General features: G+C 34.9%; 1 protein-coding gene across 1 annotated transcript; it reads left to right on the top strand.

Annotated features, from left to right (window-relative positions):
* The first annotated feature begins 4,692 nt into the window (after positions 1–4,692).
* LOC132750309 (tigger transposable element-derived protein 6-like) lies at positions 4,693–6,195 on the top strand. Its single transcript, XM_060740256.1, has 2 exons — positions 4,693–4,929; positions 5,314–6,195. The coding sequence occupies exons 1-2, from the start codon at positions 4,693–4,695 to the stop codon at positions 6,010–6,012; spliced, it is 936 nt and encodes a 311-aa protein (XP_060596239.1). The 3' UTR covers positions 6,013–6,195.
* The last annotated feature ends 14,057 nt before the right edge of the window (positions 6,196–20,252 follow it).

Genomic DNA, 20,252 nt, shown 5'->3' with positions numbered 1-20,252 from the left:
TCTATATAAGAAAAAAAAAAAAAAGGCCATAATTAGGTCAAATATTATCCAATGGCAAAACCCAGACAATATGTGCCAGGGCACTTGATGACAAAGCTTCTGTAAATGTTTGGTCAAAATCCGTAGAAAAATTTAGGAGGAGTTGCGCACAGAAGAAATTGTTCACTATATATTCTATATTAGAAAAAACAACAAAGGGCCATAATTAGGTCAAATATTACCCAATCGCAAAACCCCTATAATATGTGCCAGTACACTTGATGACAAAGCTTCTGTGAAAGTTTAGTCAAAATCCGTTGAGAAATGATGGAGGAGTTGCGCACAGAAGAAATTGTTCACTATATATTCTATATAAGAAAAAACAACAAAGGGCCATAATTAGGTCAAATATTATCCAATGGAAAAACCCCGACAATATGCGCCAGGGAACTTGATGACAAAGCTTCTGTGAAAGTTTGGTCAAAATCCGATGAGAAATGTAGAAGGAGTTGCGCACAGAAGAAATTGTTAACGCCCGCCCGCCCGCCCATCCGCCCGCCGACATACCTCAATCTAATAACCAGTGTTTTCCTTCGGAAAACCTGGTTAATAATAAAAAAAAATGGACATGTTACAGGCTAAAAATGGCCTCAGGTCGATTGTTAGGTAACGTGTAATCAACGCTGAAAAGCCTTTTACTCCACCTCAATCCATTGAGAAGTAGCACTTTGAAATCATTTTTAATGGGGAAGAAACACAATGCAAAATAGTGATTTTTTGGCAAATTTGAAACGTCCCCTTGTTGCGATGGTAATAAAAAATTAAAATTGGACATGCTGTTACAATTGCTATGGTCCAGTCAACATTTGTGCCAAGTTTCAGAAGTATTGAAGCATTTTTCATTATAAGTTTCAAATGATTTGAAGTTGTAACAGGAGGCTTTTAAATGAAAACGGCCATTTTTCACAATATGCTTATGCAGAACAGGGTTTACACTCAGTTTATATAACGAAAATGGCGTTACGTCAAAATATATGCACGATCTTGCAATACCTTTTTACGGAATCGCAAATTCCGCATGGGTATGTGATAAAGTATAATAAAACTACCTAGAATGATAGAAAGTTGTCTAACTTAAAAAAATAAATACGGACACCAATATCTTTAATTCAGTCATTAAAGAAGTACAAACGTTAGAAGTGTTATTTACTTGATGCGATGTCACAATGCAGCATGTCAAAAAAGAAAACTATTGCGTTGTTGCTTTTATTTTACTATAAATACTCTGTATTTCGCTTTTTAAATATACAAAGAGATAAAATAAGAACACAAACAATGTTTCCAATATTTGTTACTCTCAAATTGATGTGTATCAACCGCCTAAAAAGCCTTCATAGAACGGTAATATTAGAAACACTGAGGCGAGACCAACAATATAGTCAAACTATAATTATTCTTGACGTTTTTAAGTATGGAAAAACAACCTGATTTTGTTTGCCCTGTGTTAAACATATAGCACGATAATTATGTTGTTCAGATGTTTGTAGGTCCCTGGCCTTCCTGATTATATTACTCCATACCATGAGCACTTTATTATAGCACAGTTCACTCAAAATCAAGATATGTATTTCCTTTTCTAACAACCCTGAATCTATTTTCTCACCTTACTTTATACAAGATTCTAATCATACGAGTTTTAACAACTTGTTTGCCTAAGAGCATTAAGGCCGTTTTACGATACATATTTTCCATACAAACGGATGTTGCATTTCATTTGTGCGCATTCTGTGTAGGGCAAAAGGAATAAAGAATATTACAAGAAAAGCATTGATGCGTCCAAGCAAGAAATGCAGCAAGTGAAGATGAACTAGTAGACATCGGATGACCAGATATTCTTGTAAACTTTTCAATGGTTAATTGGTTTTAAAGAGTATTGTATATCATTTATGAATTGCGGACAAAGACATTGTTCATTATGAACTTTGGTAGGCATGCTAGAAGTTTGAATATTAAATGTTTTTTCCACATGAACTTTAATTCTATCAATGTTAACGATAATATCCAAAATATACAGGTCTATAATATCCAAAATATGGTATAAGTTTATTTATACTATATAGGGGTATTTTGGATATTATCATTAATAGATCTATTGGTTATTTGATAGAATTTTAAGTTCATGTGGTATTTTCTTTGGAACATACAACATAATAGTCAAAATGAACAAAGTCTGTTAATTGATTTATTTGGTAGGTCAATCTACTATTTTAATGACCTAGTCTGACCCATCAGTGTGTTTACATGCCTATCAATAAAGTAAAAACCCATAACAACTCATGTTAAAATTGCAGACGAAGAATGATAATACTATGATAATTTCGTAAAAATTGCCTACTTAAAGATTGCAATTATTAATTGTTTTAATATGCTTGCATTTCATTTCCTGCAGAATTCTCCAGTTCGTTGCGACATGAATGACCATTTTGTTAAACTAAAACTACTTCTATAAATAGATTTTCGGACTTTCACAATGTTCAGGTCATCATTCTATTTATAGGTAAAGCAATAGTTAACACACATAATAACCCACTGTGTACTACAAAATGATTAATAAAAATACCGAAGAGCACGATAAATTGACGGATAAGATAATTTCATTTGAATATGTTTACATTGTGAAATTATCCAGTTCGCTATTCATTTTACATATCGCGACATTTTATTGTTGATAGTCAAACACTCATACCAATCGGAATGTTCGGCTATTATAGTCGTCAAAAGGCTCAAGAAGTTGCAATTGCCCTTTCACAAAATCTGATTTCGTTCCATAAGGGCGTCGCGTTTCGGCGCGGACACCAAAAACTAGAAGTAAGGACATCTTCTTTGCAAAAGAAATTAAATTCAAATCTATTCTGGTTGCTTTACATGACTCGTTTTTGTTCAAAATACCGGTTGAAAAAGTGTTCCCTGTATCAGAATTTTGAGGATGCACGCGCATGGTATGACCCCCTTCAGGCCTTGATAAAGAGGGCCGATAACCACCTTAAAGTCCGTCCATCTAAGTTATAGCAATAACCACAAGATCTCTAAATAAATAATTGAAGGAATGTGTTTTGAATTAAATTTTTATATAGATGGTATTAAACTTAGTTTATCAAAACCTTTACCACAGTACCAAAGTTGTCAACTATTATTAAAACAGATTCAAATGGTAATGCGACTAATTCGGATGGAGCAATGTTAATGTTAATAGAAGAAGGAAGGTATAGAAATATCAATATGAATTTACGTATATGCACTAAATGCAGTATGAATCAAATAGCAAATGAATATCATTTCTAATTAGTCTTTGTCCATTCTATAGTGAATTTAGAGGTCAATGTTTCCTCGGAATTATTGTGCTTGGCCATCCATCAATAAATTCATATCAATGATGCAATCCTCGCAAAAGAAAAGGATTGTAAATTTAGCTAAGTTTATTTATTGTGGTATGTATAAGAGAAGCTTAAAACAGTTAATTTCATAAATGTAGGTATTTGTTTCTATATAATTATATTCTGTATTTACTTCTCTGACTCATATTGACATTTTGATTTTTTGTAGTAGATTTGTTAACTATATATCATACTTTTCTTAAGTAATGTCAATATATTATATTGCCATGTAACTTGGCGATGAACATGTAATTTGTTTTTGACAATAAAATATTTGACTTGACTTTACTTGATTTATATCTTATAAGGATCTTACACCGGCTGTCAATTCAGACCGGAATATCTAGCTCGAGGGTAACTGTTTAAGGTGGTAATGAGGCTGATTTTCAGTTCTTAAAGATCCTGTAGGTTATGATCAAAGTGGTAGACCATACTAAATGAAATTATATATATGTACATAATCATGCAAATAAATAAATTTTCAAACATCGAATAATATGTAAAATATGTACTGCAAATATTTGTGCATATTATAATTATGTAATCATTCAAATACAGTCGAAACTGTGCTAACGGTCACCTCCTTTTGGCGGTCACATGGCCTGAACGGTCATTTTATGACGCCCCCGACGAAAATCACTCTATTTTATACATCTGTTCAGCGGTCACCTGCTGTCCGCGGTCAACGGTCGTCTAAATTGCTTCCCGAATGGTAATTTCAGCCGTGATAAGCGGTCAGTGGTCAGTAAGGTGATACGGCCAGACTACCTGCTGCCAATTTTCATGACATGCGTTAAAAGATAAACAAATGCTAAATGTCACGCGCCACAGACCCCAAAGAGTTTGAAGAAATTTGCATAATCGCACATAATTATTATGGATCATTCTGATTGGATAGTCTGCACGCACTTGCAATATGTGGGCGGGATTATTCAAACTTCTTGAGGAACTTGTTAATTTGTGTTGTTACATTTCAATTGTTCAAATGTGAAACTTAAAGTACAATTAAACGGAAATTTTCGAAATGTTTTTCGCGGTTGGCATCGGGAAGACTTTGATGCTTGCACGTGTGTCTGCTAATTGACAATTAAAAACATTTGAACAGAAAAGATGCGTTCGCACCTTAGCTCCCTAATTATCGCCTATTATTACGAATATAACAGGGCCTTTTCTTAATTTTTTTTACCATTAATCATTCTTTCAAAGTTTATGCTTCTACCTGTACACGTTTTCATATCCTAAATAAAATTAAAGTTCTGTGAAAATCATACCTGGAATTATGTCTGGGACTAAGCGCAAGTGTTTGACATTAGAGGAGAGAGTTAAGTGTGTGAAATTACTTGAAAGTGGTAAAAGTTCCAGAGTTGTGGCAATGGAATTAGGTGTGGGACGCACACAAGTTCAGAATGTTCTCAAACGAAAACGTGAAATCTTGGATGAATATGAATCTAATGGTAATCGTGACTGTAAACTGTTCCTGGACAATGCTCCAGTCCACCCTGACATAACATTGAAGGTAAAACCATTATGAATTGTAAATTTTATTAAAGAGGGATGGGGGCGTGGCTGAATGGTTAGTGAGTCTTCATCAACAACAAGAATAGATAGACAGTTTCAAGCTCAAATTACATTTCACTTTATAACAACGGACATCTGGAGGAAAAAATAAACTAGATTTGAAACTTCTGCACTATTTATTGTTTAAAATCTACATTAATCAAAACATTGTCTCTGTGATGAAGGTGATAAAGTCACACTCTGACTACTAAAAACATTAAGCATTCATCATTCGAGGGTTTAAGTCTGTTATCAAAATTTAAGTAGCATTGAAATAGGCAATATGACCAAAAAAAAAAAAAGAAACAACAAACAATATTTTATGTTTTTTTTATTTTTTCAGAATGTAAAATTGCAGTTTTTCCCTGCAAACACCACCTCTATCCTCCAGCCGATGGATGCCGGCATAATTCAGACAACAAAGCTGAAGTACAGGAAGCGCCAGCTACAACATGTGCTCGTCACTATGGAAAAGAACTCCACTAAGCTTGGACCAGAGATCTTGAGAGAAATTACAATTCTACAGGCCATTTACTGGATTTCTGCCGCATGGAAGGAAGTGGACTCTGATACAATTGTGAAATGTTTCGCAAAGTGTGGGTTTACCCCAGAATGTGTTAGTGTTTCTGAGGATGATGAGGACAGTGACATCGAGGATGACACACCCATTGCCGTGTTGCATCTGGCCCTGGATTTATTTGATTGTAACTTTAGGGAGCTTGTGGCCATAGATCGTGAGTTTGCCACTTGTGACAATAACATGATGCAGTGGGATCAAAGTGCTGTGGACATTATTAAGGAAATCACAACTGAAAAGGAAAATGCCAGTGAGAGTGAGGATGACATTGAGGAACCTAATCCTAGTGTTGTAACAGTAAATGAAGTGTCTGAGTGTTTAAGTAAATTAAGACAGTTTGCCCTCATGAAAAATCAGTCTCCTATGTTAGACATGGTTATGAACTTTGAAGATAGGTTTGTGAAAATGCGTGTGGAGGCAACTGAGGTCCAGAGCAAAATAAGTGACTTCTTCAGAGTGAAATAAAAGAGTGACTTTATATTGTGCCAAGTCTGTAAATGACTGAGACATTAAGTTGTGACCATAGGCGGCAACACTGAAAAATGAACTTGTATTATATTATAGATATGTTATTTATCACACAATAGATAAAGTTTAAATAAATATGAATAAAAAATAATACAGTTGTTTTAAAGAAATCTTGTTCTGTTCTGTTTTGTTCTGTTCATGAAAAGCTTCAAACAAGTGATTGAAAAATGATGATGATTAAAAATGATGATGATGATGATTAAAAGATGATGTGTTATGTATTCATAATAAAAATGCATTTGATAAACACACAAACACATAACTAGATGATAGTATAGCTTAATATTTATAAAGAAATAAAGATAATACATTTTGTATTTTGAAAAATTACTGACCCTCCATTCAGCAGCCACCTGTCTTAAGCAGCCAAAATGACTGCATCCCTTGGCTGGCTGCTTAAGACAGTTTCGACTGTATATGCATTCATTTCTTATTATAAAATTTGACTTAAACTTTATAGAAAATAGATGTTTTATTACCTCCTTTATTTACATGAAATGTTAAATTCGGTAATATCTTTATAAATAATGCTTTTCGGAACCTACAATATTGATAAATCTTAATTTGAGCATCTTATGTATGATTTAAAACCATGAAAAATTGTGTTACAGGATCTTTAACAGTACTTAACCCGAATGCTAGATATTCCGCTCTGTGACAACAGTCAGTGTTTTATTCTTTTTCTTCTATATTAAATATATCAATAATATTTCGGAAAGAAATTTTATATTTGAACTATAACCGGCTTTTTTGTAACAGTGAACTATATAGGATATTCACGCCTACTAAACAGTGGGTTTTTCATGTTTTGGTGATCAATGTAAATGAGAGCCATCGACACTGCCGTTATAGAGTCATCGACCAAAACTAGGCAGAACAAGAGCAATGTTAACATGGTCATCCCCACCCGAATGTGTTTGCTCATTGGAAGAATGTATATGTAGTAGAGCAGAACCCGAATATTTCAATTTTAAGAGGTCTTTTGGTAATGAAAACTGATGGCTGAAGTGATTGTGGCGCCGTTATATGTAGCAACACCGCTAAATGTCGCACTTACCGCTAAATGTCGCATTATTGCCGCTAAATGTCGCACCCGCTGCTATATGTCCCAAAGTCGTTTGCCGTTAAATGTCGCAATGGTAACGTTAAATGTCGCACGATTTACACTTCCCGTTAAATGTCGCAACGCTACCGTTAAATGTCGCAAGATGTAAATTCATGTTATACTAGTAGCTTAAATGGTGTTGCATTTAATTTGTCGTTATGTTAGTTATCTGTTACTTATCATTAGTAAAGCAATAATGAATTAGTTCATATTTAAACAAGAAACATGGCAATGCCATGAAACCAGGTTTTCAATTATCACCATTGTAGATAAATATGTTGTATTTGAAATACAAATACAAGCAACAAACAATGTAACTATGTGCAATGTAAAACATGAATAATGTAGGAGGAATTGCCACTGAGTAGTGTTCACTATATATTCTGTATAAGGAAAAAAAACAAAGGGCCATAATTAGGTCAAAAATTATCCAATCACAAAACCCCGACAATATGTGCCAGGGCACTTGATGACAAAGCTTCTGTGAAAGTTTGAACAAAATCCGTTGAGAAATGTAGGACGAGTTCAGCACAGAAGAATTTGTTCACTATATATTGATAATTCTGTATAAGGAAAAAAAACAAAGGGCCATAATAAGGTCAAATATTATCCAATCACAAAACCCCGACAATATGCGCCAGGGCACTTGATAACAAAGCTTCTGTGAAAGTTTGGTCAAAATCCGTTGAGAAATGTAGGAGAAGTTGCACACGATAGAAATTGTTCACTATATATTCTGTATAAGGAAAAATAACAAAGGGCCATAATTAGGTCAAATATTATCCAATCACAAAACCCTGACAATATGCGCCACGGCACTTGATGACAAAGCTTCTGTGAAAGTTTGAACAAAATCCGTCCGTTGAGAATTGTAGAGGGAGTTCAGCACAGAAGAAACTGTTCACTATATATTCTATATAAGGAAAAAAAACAAAGGGCAATAATTAGGTCAAATATTATCCAATCGCAAAACCCCGACAATATGCCCCAGGGCACTTGGTGACAAAGGTTCTGTGAAAGTTTGGTCAAAATCCGTGGAGAAATGTAGGAGGAGTTGCGCACAGAAGAAATTGTTCACTATATATTCTTTATAAGGAAAAAAAACAAAGGGCCATAATTAGGTCAAATATTATCCAATCGCAAAACCCCGACAATATGCCCCAGGGCACTTGATGACAAAGCTTCTGTGAAAGTTTGGTCAAAATCCGTTGAGAAATGTAGGAGGAGTTGTGCACAGAAGAAATTGTTCACTATATATTCTATATAAGGAAAAAAAACAAAGGGCCATAATTAGGTCAAATATTATCCAATCGCAAAACCCCGACAATATGCGCCAGGGCACTTGATGACAAAGCTTCTGTGAAAGTTTGGTCAAAATCCGTTGAGAAATGTAGAAGGAGTTGCGCACAGAAGAAATTGTTTACGCCCGCCCGCCCGTCCGCCCGCCGACATACCTCAATCTAATAACCAGTTTTTTCCTTCGGAAAACCTGGTTAAAAAGGGGAGGGGTTCCAAATATCTGCTAGGACAGGCTTGGTTGTGATTTCAAAAATGATTGGTTGAAATAGGAGTTTTCTTATTCGGTTTTAAAATCTATAACCATTATTTATGCCTCCTTGGTATTGAATACATACCGACTGCCGAGGTTTTTAGCTATGGTAGAACCTGGAGATACATATAAAATACTAGGAAGCATATTCTAGAAAGATTGGATTGAAACTTCATATTCCCTAAATCTTCTCCTTTAAAGGTTTTATGATATTTTCCCTTTCAAATTACGAATTACGGTCTTTAGAATTTTATTGATGCAAATACCTGTTTATTTTTTTCTTTCTTTTTTTTCTTTTATTACAATTTAAAGCAGTGATTCAGTCATACACGTATGGTATGTAATAGATATTTAAAAATGAATATGAAAGTGTGCGGAGTCAAAATTCATATTTATATTTAGTGACTACTTTCAGATGTTTTTTCTATGACAGTCAATAGCTTCAGGTATTCATTTCATAAGAAATTGAAATAATAATTTTGTTATGTTTTTTGTCATCACAGTTACGATGGTTACGATGTCGTATGAGATTTGCAAGTACCATGAGACATACATCTTCCGTTTTCGGTAGCGAATTACTTACCGATTTCATGTTGGGGTTCATAAGACTCGAAGGTTATGAGAACTGCAAGTTCGTTGTTAATGATTAAATTGAATCTCACTGGTGAGTAATCAAAATATTTTTGCATACAATTAAAATCTAATGAGAGTTTTTGTTTTTACTCGATGGTTTCGGTTTCGTAAAAATGTATGGAATCTTATCATATTTCGTAAAAATATTTTCCATATTACACTCAAACGAATAAAATATCCTCTTAATAGTATTTGCCAACAAGGGCATATTTATGTCAGTAGCATTGACGCGTATGAGATTATTCAATTTTAAATGTATGATTCTTAGCAACATTTTTTGGTCGTTTAAAATACTTTGTAGCATTCCTCAATTGATTATATTAGGAAATTATGTAATATACACTATACTACAGCTTACGTTTTATACATTAATGCATGTATATGTTTTGCCAAAAAAAATATTTGACTGGACTATATTCATTTGTAAAGTTTTATATTTTTAATGGTCAATCAATTAATTATTTCATTTACTAGGAGCTTGATAATATTATATAATAATAATTGAATTGTTTTTTTAAATACACGCAGACTTGTGTTGAAAGGAATCTTTTGATTATACATATAACATATTTCTGATTTATTATCTTTAATTAACAGAAAACATTGGAAACTTTATATAAGAAACTTGAAAAGAATATTATGATATTAATCATTGACATATCAGAAGATATAATTGAATCAGTATCTACTGGTACCGAATTGTCCTACAAGAGACCTAGGCTTCCACCACTTAGTGTAACTGTAATAAGTTGAGAAGTTGTGACGCTCAGGGCATCCTCCCCTGGCATCACCCATAACGCATTTTTATGGAAAGACCGCTATTAGGACCCAAACACGTTCCTCTTTGACATATTAATATTAAGGCCTGATTTTAATACAACATGATACTTTAGTGTAAATCATTATACTTTGTGAATGTTTTTTCATTGTTTACTAAATTTGTTTACTAGTACAATCAAAGCACGCACTTAAGGTATTTGCAACCAGCGAAGTGTTATGAACACGTTCAGTGTAAATAAGCTGGTCATTCACTACAGAAGAGTAAGACGCAAATTTTTGTTTCGGAGATTTTAGCAAGTATAGATTATGATAGCTGTTAAATGAAACAGAAACATGTTTAAAAGGTTCTTAAGTTGACCGTGTTTCTATGGTTGCTTTAATCATTATACTTCAAAGCATTCATACTATTTTTTGTTGCTACACATGTCACTCTTATTAGTAATACTAGTATACATTTAATAAACTGAATGTATTGTTAATTTCTAATAATGTCAATATACACGCCGTTGTGATATTTATAAAACTGCCTGAAATTTCAACCGGTCTAAAATGCAATCACTGCATGATAATGGCTTTTAACACGTATAATCCCTCATTGATTCCAGCACTTTCAAGTGTTGAATATTGAGTACCTCTCATCGAAGCTAGGGGTGTGAGGGATGTTGCATCTTTTCATTATTCCTCATGTACAGCCTCAATCAAACCGATCTTCAATTTTCATGTAATTTTGCTGTGATTATAGCTTCCTAGGGACACCCCTATGGACTACTTTTCTGTTGATTGTGCATTAATTAAACGACACCAAACTATCAGAAACATAATACAGGATTGCCTTTTTCTTTCCAAAAGTACTACCGGTATGTGACTTGTTAATTTACAAATACGATTGGGTCTATTATTATGAATTAATATGTCTGTGACGAGTTCACTCATGAGCAAACGTAGAGTGGTCATACTCATTTTGCCACGACAGTTTCTCATATATTTTGAGTAAAGCAAATGCTTAAAGTTATTACATGTAAAATAAATTCAATCACATATCTCCTCCCCATCCAATGCCAAAATTATGCGCATGATTTTCTCAAGGCATTTAAATAGTGCTCGCAATTAAAAGCCGAAGGATAAATTTCAAAATGAGGCAGATTCATAAACTAGCTAAACAATTCACAGTTACATGTACTTAATGTTTCTCAAACTAAGCAGACACGTTAAACAAAAGCATGATAATAACGAAACCACGATGGTGAGAAAGTTGAAAACACAAACTCATTTCGAGTTTTCACCATCGTGTCTTTGTTATTCTGATTTTACACCATTGCACTTTCGACTTCATAAAACCTACCATCGACTTTGTACCATCGTAATTTCGTTATTCCGACTATTCACAATCGTAAATGTTTCGCGATGACCCTTATGGGACACAGTATTTTCACATTGAATTGCTCCTAGAATTTGTAAATACTAAAACCGCCAAATATGCGATTGAATTTGGCCGTATGGCACATGGCTGGTTTCTAAACACAACAATTTCTTATTAAATTGCTTGTTGCTAGTTGAAAAACAATCAAAAACCTAAGTACATGTAGCTAGATTCAATCGATAATATGTTTGATACTTTAAGTATAATATCTTGTATAAGCATCAGCTCGCAGGTTAAGGCTAATAAGGAAAATGTCTGCCATTCATCCTCCTTTGCATATCTAGATGATTTATGTGGAGAATTTCAAAAGCATAAACTTGTCAAAGAAGCCAAAGAACTTGTCAGATTTTTGCATCAATCGAATTTATAAAACTGTAATCAGATTGTAACCATATGATAATGCCTAAAATAGTACCTATAATTTCAAGATTTTGTAACAGAGTTACCAACGTCCGGAAGGAAGTTTTACATGAAACACACAATAGTATTTAAATTTGACAATTTGAGTTTCAGTGCAAAATCTTAACAAATTCACCGACAACAATAAATTCATCATAGAAATGAGATAACTCCTGTGTATGTGTCAATAAAATACATATTAGGATTTGTTACACTGAAAATAAGTGCATACAGGGAATCTATTAAAATATATTCAAAATGGAGTTACAGTGCACTCCCTCTTGCTGTTATCTATTTATATTTTAAGGTTCAATGGAATCTCTAATACTTTCGGAGATTTTCTCTGGACAAGGAAAATACAGACCATGTTTAGTTTTGACCTCTTAGTGTGACCTTGACCTTGGTAGAGGTCAGAATGTCGCGCATGACTTGTCTTAGTATAGTGAATATTTGTGTAAACTTATTTCAAAAAACTTTGATGAATCTGACACAAAATTCAGTAGGGATGGCAACGAATACCAAAATCAATACTCGAGTACTCGGTCATTTTTCCGATCGAGTACTCGGTTACTCGGATGATTTCCAATGATCTTTAAATTAAAGTTTTATCACACAATATCAACACCGTCTGCATGCCACTTAATAATAATAATAGTCATTGGGTCAAACATTAGATTCACAGTGACACTAAATGTAATATTATTGACCAGTCAATAAGTTGTACAAGAAAAGCATTGATGCAAAGCATCAAAGGCGACGCCAAAAAAAATTGATCAAGTTTTGCACCTAAATACTTAACAAAAGATGTGTTCTTTATAGCAGTACCATTACATGTGACCTGGAGGCTAGGCCCAGTTTAAGTTGAAACTTAAACCAAAAGGGATAGACCCTGTCTTGCCAAGATGCAAAGACAATTTTTAGTCAATAAACAAATCACTAATAAGAGTCATGCCATAAGAGAGAATTTCTTCAGATTTATTTTACCAGATACAAGGATACCTGAGTCATCAGCATATAATAAAAGCTTATTGCTTAGGGTTGCAGACATGTCATTGACATATATTAGACATAAAAGAGGACCTAAAATGAACCTCAGGGGAACACCATAGGTACTCGGAGCAGTAGTAGAATGAGTACCAGCCACATCCACCAGTTGCTGTCCATCAGAAAAAAGACTTGAACCGTATAAGAATGTCATTGCCTATGGCAGATGCTAGAAGTTTCATGAAGAAGAAAGAGAACTTCTTCATCTGCAGTTTAGTGTGGTCAACTGTATCAAATGCCTTTTGTAGATCTAAAAGTATCATGCATACAATACTGTCTTTGTCTGTTTCAAATTTAATACAAACTGTTAAATGAATCAAACATGTGTCAGTTGAAAAACCACTTCTAAACCCTGAATGAAACTGCTTGACCATGACTCGAACCCATTGCTGTCAAAAGACCAACTGAGCTATCCGGTCAGCTACACATTTTCTCTTTAATAATGAACAGTTCTAAATCACATCATATTTCCCCACTATATTGATTTGAGTCCTTGAATTTCTGATGTTAACAGAGCATAGTGAATTAAACTCATGGTTATATGCAGTCACAGGATGAGAAAAACTTTCAGCTTAACCTGAACTCGAATCTGTGACCCAAAGAGTAATGTACTGCGGCTGTAGCAATTGAGCTATCTGGCTACTTACACATTTTCTCCCCTAAATAGTGAACAGTTCTTAACTTTTAGATTTTTTAATTAACAGGTAGATTAATTCTTAATTAAACAAATAAGAAAAAACTTACATACTCATAGTCTAAATCAAAATAACAATTTATATATTGTATAATTATTTTTACTAAAAAACGGCTTATACACTTATTGGTTGTGCCATTATTTATAACAGGTCAATTTAAAAGTGAACATAACTGTACTAATATATGTACAATATCTATTTTTTTTTTTGTAGATAAAAAACTAACCTTTTTTCTTTGATAAGAAATTTTATGGAGGCTGATTTGTATTTTGCATCAGGGGACACCGGGCTAAAACATGAAAATACAGCAAGCAAACCACTTTGTGGTAGATTGTATTTTCATGTTTTCATCTGGCGCCCGGTTACTTTTTATACTTTGTCGGTTTCCATGTGGTACAAATCACCCACTATAAAATTTAGTGCACAAATTTATTCAAGTGCTCTACTCTATGAAAAGTCTTTAGTTGGGTTGACTCTGGAGACCTGGAGGTTGAGACCGGGTGTCCCTCCATTACAAATAGATAAGACAGAAGCTGTCCTTTTCAAACTATGTACATATTAGAAAAAAATAGAATAACATTTCAGAATATTTTTTTTTTAGATTTTATAAATTATATTGCTTGATCCAAATTTAAGGACATTTTCTTCCCTTAAAGGACCAGTGTACTGACCTACAAGTACTAGCACAGGGAGTGTGGAATATATATCAATATTGCCATGCAACTGTCCGGATGGAATTGCACCATGGACCCTGCCATCACTAGTAATGGACACTAATTAACCTCAATTCTGGATAGGTCATTATGTAACCTGCCAAATCTCACAAGTTCAGAAGATAAACCACAACATCCAGGCTAAGATTCCTTTAACTGTATTATAGATATTATTATTAGCCAGCTAACACTGGTATAAACCTTTAACCTGTATACTAATCAATACATGTATTATCATTTATAACTTTAAATGAAAGTCCTCCATCACTTTAATAATAATGTCATAACTGTAACTCTTTAAATACAGAAATATTAAAAGTCTCATCATATCCATATACTAAGATATACATGTATGCACATAACATTAACAATTTCCAGTTTCTATTTAATAAATATGAAATCCTAACATTAACATTTGTACAAATGGATGGAATTCAAAATATAGTAGAAAGAAAACTATAATGTATAAACTCTATTATAGATACTCTTATTAGCCAGCTAACACTAGGTATAAACACCTATAACCTGTAGACCAATCAAAACCTGTATAATCATATAAATTTAAATGCAAGTCTCATCCATCATTACTGTAAGTCTTTAATTAAACACAGAAATATTGTATGTCACATTATATCCATATACTAAGATATACATACATGCACATAACATTAATAATTCCCAGTTTCCATTAACAAGAGCGATTAGTAATCACATGACTGTCGCCTCATGATGGCAAATTTCATGTTGGGACAAATTTTGTGACAGACGGACAGACAGACAGACAGTGCACAACTAGACTTGGTACTGATCATTCCTGTAAAGTTTGGATAAAATTGCACCAGTAGTTTATGAGGAGTAGTCCGCACAAGCTTTTGCGTATCTGGCAACACACAGAAAAAAACACCTTTTTATCAAAGGGCCATAACTCGGCCAAAAATCATTCAACCGGAAAACCCGTGCATTATGCGCAAGGACTTGAGCTACAGATCAATCCTGTAAAGTTTCATTGAAATTGCATTAGTGGTATAAGAGAAGTAGTTCGGACAACCTTTAAAAATAAAAATTATAACAGGGCCATTACTCTGACAAAAATCATTGAACCGGAAAATGCTGACAATATGCACAACTAGACTTGGTACTGATCATTCCTGTAAAGTTTGGAAGAAATTGCACCAGTAGTTTATGAGGAGTAGTCCGGACAAGCTTTTGTGTATCTGGCAACACATAGAAAAAAAAACTTTTTATCAAAGGGTCATAACTCGGCCAAAAATCATTCAACCGGAAAACCCGTGCAATATGCGCAAGGACTTGAGCTATAGATCAATCCTGTAAAGTTTCATTGAAATTGCATTAGTGGTATAAGAGAAGTAGTCCGGACAAACTTTAAAATTAAAAATTATTAAAGGGCCATAACTCTGACAAAAATCATTGAACCGGAAAATGCTGAAAATATGCACAACTAGACTTGGTACTGATCATTCCTGTAAAGTTTGGATGAAATTGCACCAGTAGTTTATGAGGAGTAGTCCGGACAAGTTTTGTGACGGACGGACGGACAGACGGACAGTCAGATGACAGAGAAGTGATCCCTATATGTCGCCACTACTCCGTAGAGGCGACACAAAAATAACTAGAACTATCACTAAATGTGATAAATACCCCCCCAAGACTGCTTCGGAAATAAGGATGTTACTAGTGACAGAATACCTTGTAAAAGAATTGAAATATAGATTTATGGTTGTGGGCAATTAAAAATAGTTGTGGTTCTTGTATGTTGCATTCCCTTTCAATGTGGTTGGCCATTGATGAAGTTTTATTGAATTACTCCAGAAATAATAAGTCCAGAAAGACAAGGAAAAGGACAAGGGCAATAACTCTATAAATACTGAAGATGGAGTTATAGTTCTTGTGCACTGCACTTCCTCTTATTGTGCTTGACCATTGTATGAAGTTGTTTTGAATTCCAACCAGAACCTTTTAAGTTATGGTCCGGACAAGGAAAAGTATCAAAGGGCAGTAACTCTGTATTTTGTCAAAATGGAGTTATGGCTCTTGTGCACTGCGCTTCCTTTTAATATCCTTGACAACTGTATGAAGTTGTAATGAATTCTTCAAGTTATGGTCCTGAAAAAAGAATGCAATGGAAAAGAAACAAAGGGCAATAACTCTGTAATTACTTTAGATAGAGTTATGGTTCTTGTGCACTGCACTTCCCCTTGTATGAAGTTATAATGAATTCCAACCATTAGTCTTCAAGTTATGGTCCGGACAAAAGAAAGCAATGGAAAAGTAACAAAGGGCAATAACTCTGTAATTACTTTAGATAGAGTTATGGTTCTTGTGCACTGCACTTCCCCTTATTATGTTTGACAATTGTATGAAGTTGTTTTTAATTCCAACCAGTAGTTTTCAAGTTATGCCCCGGACAAGGAAAAGTAACAAAGGGCAATAACTCTGTAATTAGTCAAGATATAGTTATGGTTCTTGTGCACTGCACTTCCTCTCAATGTGCTTAACCATTGTATGAAGTAATATATTAAATTCCAACCATTAGTCTTCAAGTAATGCTCCGGACAAAAAAGCAATTGAAAAGTAACAAAGGGCAATAAATCTGTTATAAGTCAAGAAAGAGTTAAGGTTCTTGTGCACTGCATTTTCCCTTATTATGCTTGACTATTGTATGAAATTGTTTTGAATTCCAACCAGAAGTTTTCAAGTTAAGCTCCGGACAAGGAAAAGTAACAAAGGGCAATCACTCTGTAATTAGTCAAAATAGAGTTATGGTTCTTGTGCACTGCACTTCCTCTCAATGTGATTGACCATTGTATGAAGTTATATTGAATTCCAACTATTAGTCTTCAAGTTATGGTCCAGACAAAAGAAAGCAATGGAAAAGTAACAAAGGGCAATAACTCTGTAATTACTTATGAAAGAGTTATGGTTCTTGTGCACTGTACTTTCCCTTATTGTGCTTGACAAATTTATGAAGTTGTTTTGAATTCCAACCAGTAGTTTTCAAGTTATGCTCCGGACAAGGAAAAGAAACAAAGGGCAATAACTCTGTAATTAGTCAAGATGGAGTTATGGTTCTTGTGCACTGCACTTCCTCTTAATGTGCTTGACCATTGTATGAAGTAATATTGAATTCCAACCATTAGTCTTCAAGTTATGCTCCGGACAAGGAAAAATGCAACAGACCGCTGGATCGACCGCTTGGAACCAACCGACCGAGGACCACCGGGTGACTCTTATATACCCCCCCCCCTCCCCAACTTAGTTTCGGGGTATAATGATCAGGGGCCTTATTCATAAAGAATCTTAAGTTTTAAGGGAAGAAACTCCTTCAGTCCAATAATTTCCCTAAGGTTAAAATTTCCTCAGTTTCCTTAAATATCAATAAGGCAAGAAAAATCGTAAGGGAAAAAATTCATTTGCTGAATGTGTTATGTGTTATAATATATTTTATACTTCACCGCTTTGGGGTATTCTCATTATCAATATTATACAAAATTTACAAAGGATCCGCCTTTTGGCTAAAATTTAATAACAATTTGTCTGTGAAAAACGGGAAAATATGCTCGTACATGTCGGCCCCTGTGCCTGGCGCCTTACCTTGTAAGTCATTAGATAAACGCGTCTGAAAGATATGATCATTTATTTAGGCAGCAACTCCTTACTACTCCATGATCCATATATTGGTCTCATTGGTCTCCCTTGCATCAAAATATTATCATAAAAAAAAATGACGTGCATACATATTAAGTATCATTCAGTGAAATAATTAATTCAAATTTTATAGGTCACCTTTTGGAAGATAATATCATTAAAAAGCTGCTGTCTGAAGTGAGTCCCGGCAGAGCCCAGGACTACCACAGTAATTTCCGGGATGATCCGGGACGATCCAGGGTGACATTATTGTTGCGGTCACATTATCCCTGGCAGCACTATGGTAATTCCCAACTAACCACCCAGGATGTCCAGTTGAAGCTATGGGTCATGCCGGTGCTTCATTGTCGTTCCCGGATGACGCCGAAACAGCCCCGGTTGACCCAGGCAGAGCCCCGGTCGATCCAGACAGAGCCCCGGTCGATCCAGACAGAGCCCCGGCAGAGACCAGGACGATCCAGGCATAACACCCGTAGAACCCCTGTGGCATTCGGAACTGCCTCGGCTATTATCTATAATAATCTCGGAAACAATACGGAATGAAAGTAGTTCTCCCACGTGGTTCAGATGTAAACAGAAACAGAGATTATGTAAAACGAATGTATATATTTGACATCCAATGTATGTTCCAGTACTCTTATGCTTGAAAATTATTTCTGACAACAATTTGTAATTTAACCCTTTACCTCATATATACGTGAAACAACGCACTTTCGACCCCCCCCCCCCCCTTTTTTAGGCCTGAAATAGTGAAAAAATGTCCTATTTGGGCCCCAAACACATGTTTTCGTTTGAGAAATATTGCACTTTTTCGGCGCCACCCACCATCCAAAAGATACATCAGGGGATTATCAGAAGGGGGATGTGCCCCCTTCTGTTTCGGGGGTTTGAAGGGGGGTGGAGTCCCCCTCATCGCCAAGAAAATTTTGAACTTGTGAGAGGCTTAAAATGACCCCAGGTCGATCATAAGGTAACGTGTAACCAACGCTGAAAAGCCTTTGACTCTATCTTAATCCCTTGTGAAGTTGTAGCACTTTTAAATAAATTTTGATGGAAAAAATCGAGGCAAAATAGTGATTTTCGGCAATTTTGAGATGTCCCCTCGTTGCCATGGTAACAGGAAATTTAAGACTGAGCATGTCATCACAAAGGCAATGGTCCAGTCAACATTTGTGCCAAGTTTGATTAGTATTGAAGCATTTTTCATAGTTTCATAGCAGTTTGAACTTGTAAGAGGAGGCTTTTCAGTGAAAATGGCCATTTTTTAAAATATGCTCATGGGGGGAAAGGGTTAACTTAAAAAAATTATAAATGTTACAAAACAACAATTTTCACCAAAATTAGGTAAAAGACCACCTTTTAACATGGAAAAACTAGATTTTGGGTGATTCCAAAGTTTTTCATCATTTTTTGTTAACCCTTTACCTCATATATACGCGAAAAAACGCACTTTCGACCCCCCCCCCTTTATAAGGCCTCAAATAGTGAAAAAATGTCCTATTTGGGCCCCAAACACGTTTTCGTTTGAGAAATGTTGCTAAAAAAAGTGAGCACTTTTTCGGCGCCGCCCACCATCCAAAAGATACATCAGGGGGTTGCCAGAAGGGGGATGTGCCCCCTTCTGTTTGGGGGGTTTGGAGGGGGTCCCCCTCATCGCCAAGAAAATTTTGGACTTGTGAGAGGCTTAAAATGACCCCAGGTCAATCATAAGGTAACGTGTAACCAACGCTGAAAAGCCTTTGACTCTATCTCAATCCCTTGTGAAGTTGCAGCACTTTTAAATAAATTTTGATGGAAAAAATCGAGGCAAAATAGTGATTTTTGGCAATTTTGAGATGTCCCCTCGTTGCCATGGTAACAGGAAATTTAAGACTGAGCATGTCATCACAAAGGCAATGGTCCAGTCAACACTTGTGCCAAGTTTGATTAGTATTGAAGCATTTTTGATAGTTTCATAGCAGTTTGAACTTGTAAGAGAAGGCTTTTCAGTGAAAATGGCCATTTTTCACAATATGCTCATGGGGGAAAGGGTTAAATATGCCCACTGATGTTCAATTTTAAACAAATCCGACTAAATGTCAACAGGTTGGTTTTTTGTACTTTCGGTTTCTACAACCATAATACTAAATATGTAAATAATGTATTGTTTGCCTTTGTACCTATGAATTCACTT

This window comes from Ruditapes philippinarum, unplaced genomic scaffold (assembly GCF_026571515.1).
Source record: "Ruditapes philippinarum isolate M1 unplaced genomic scaffold, ASM2657151v2 ctg7128_1_1_1_1, whole genome shotgun sequence".
Lineage (NCBI taxonomy): Eukaryota > Metazoa > Mollusca > Bivalvia > Venerida > Veneridae > Ruditapes > Ruditapes philippinarum.
This window is presented reverse-complemented; position numbering and strand designations above follow the sequence as displayed.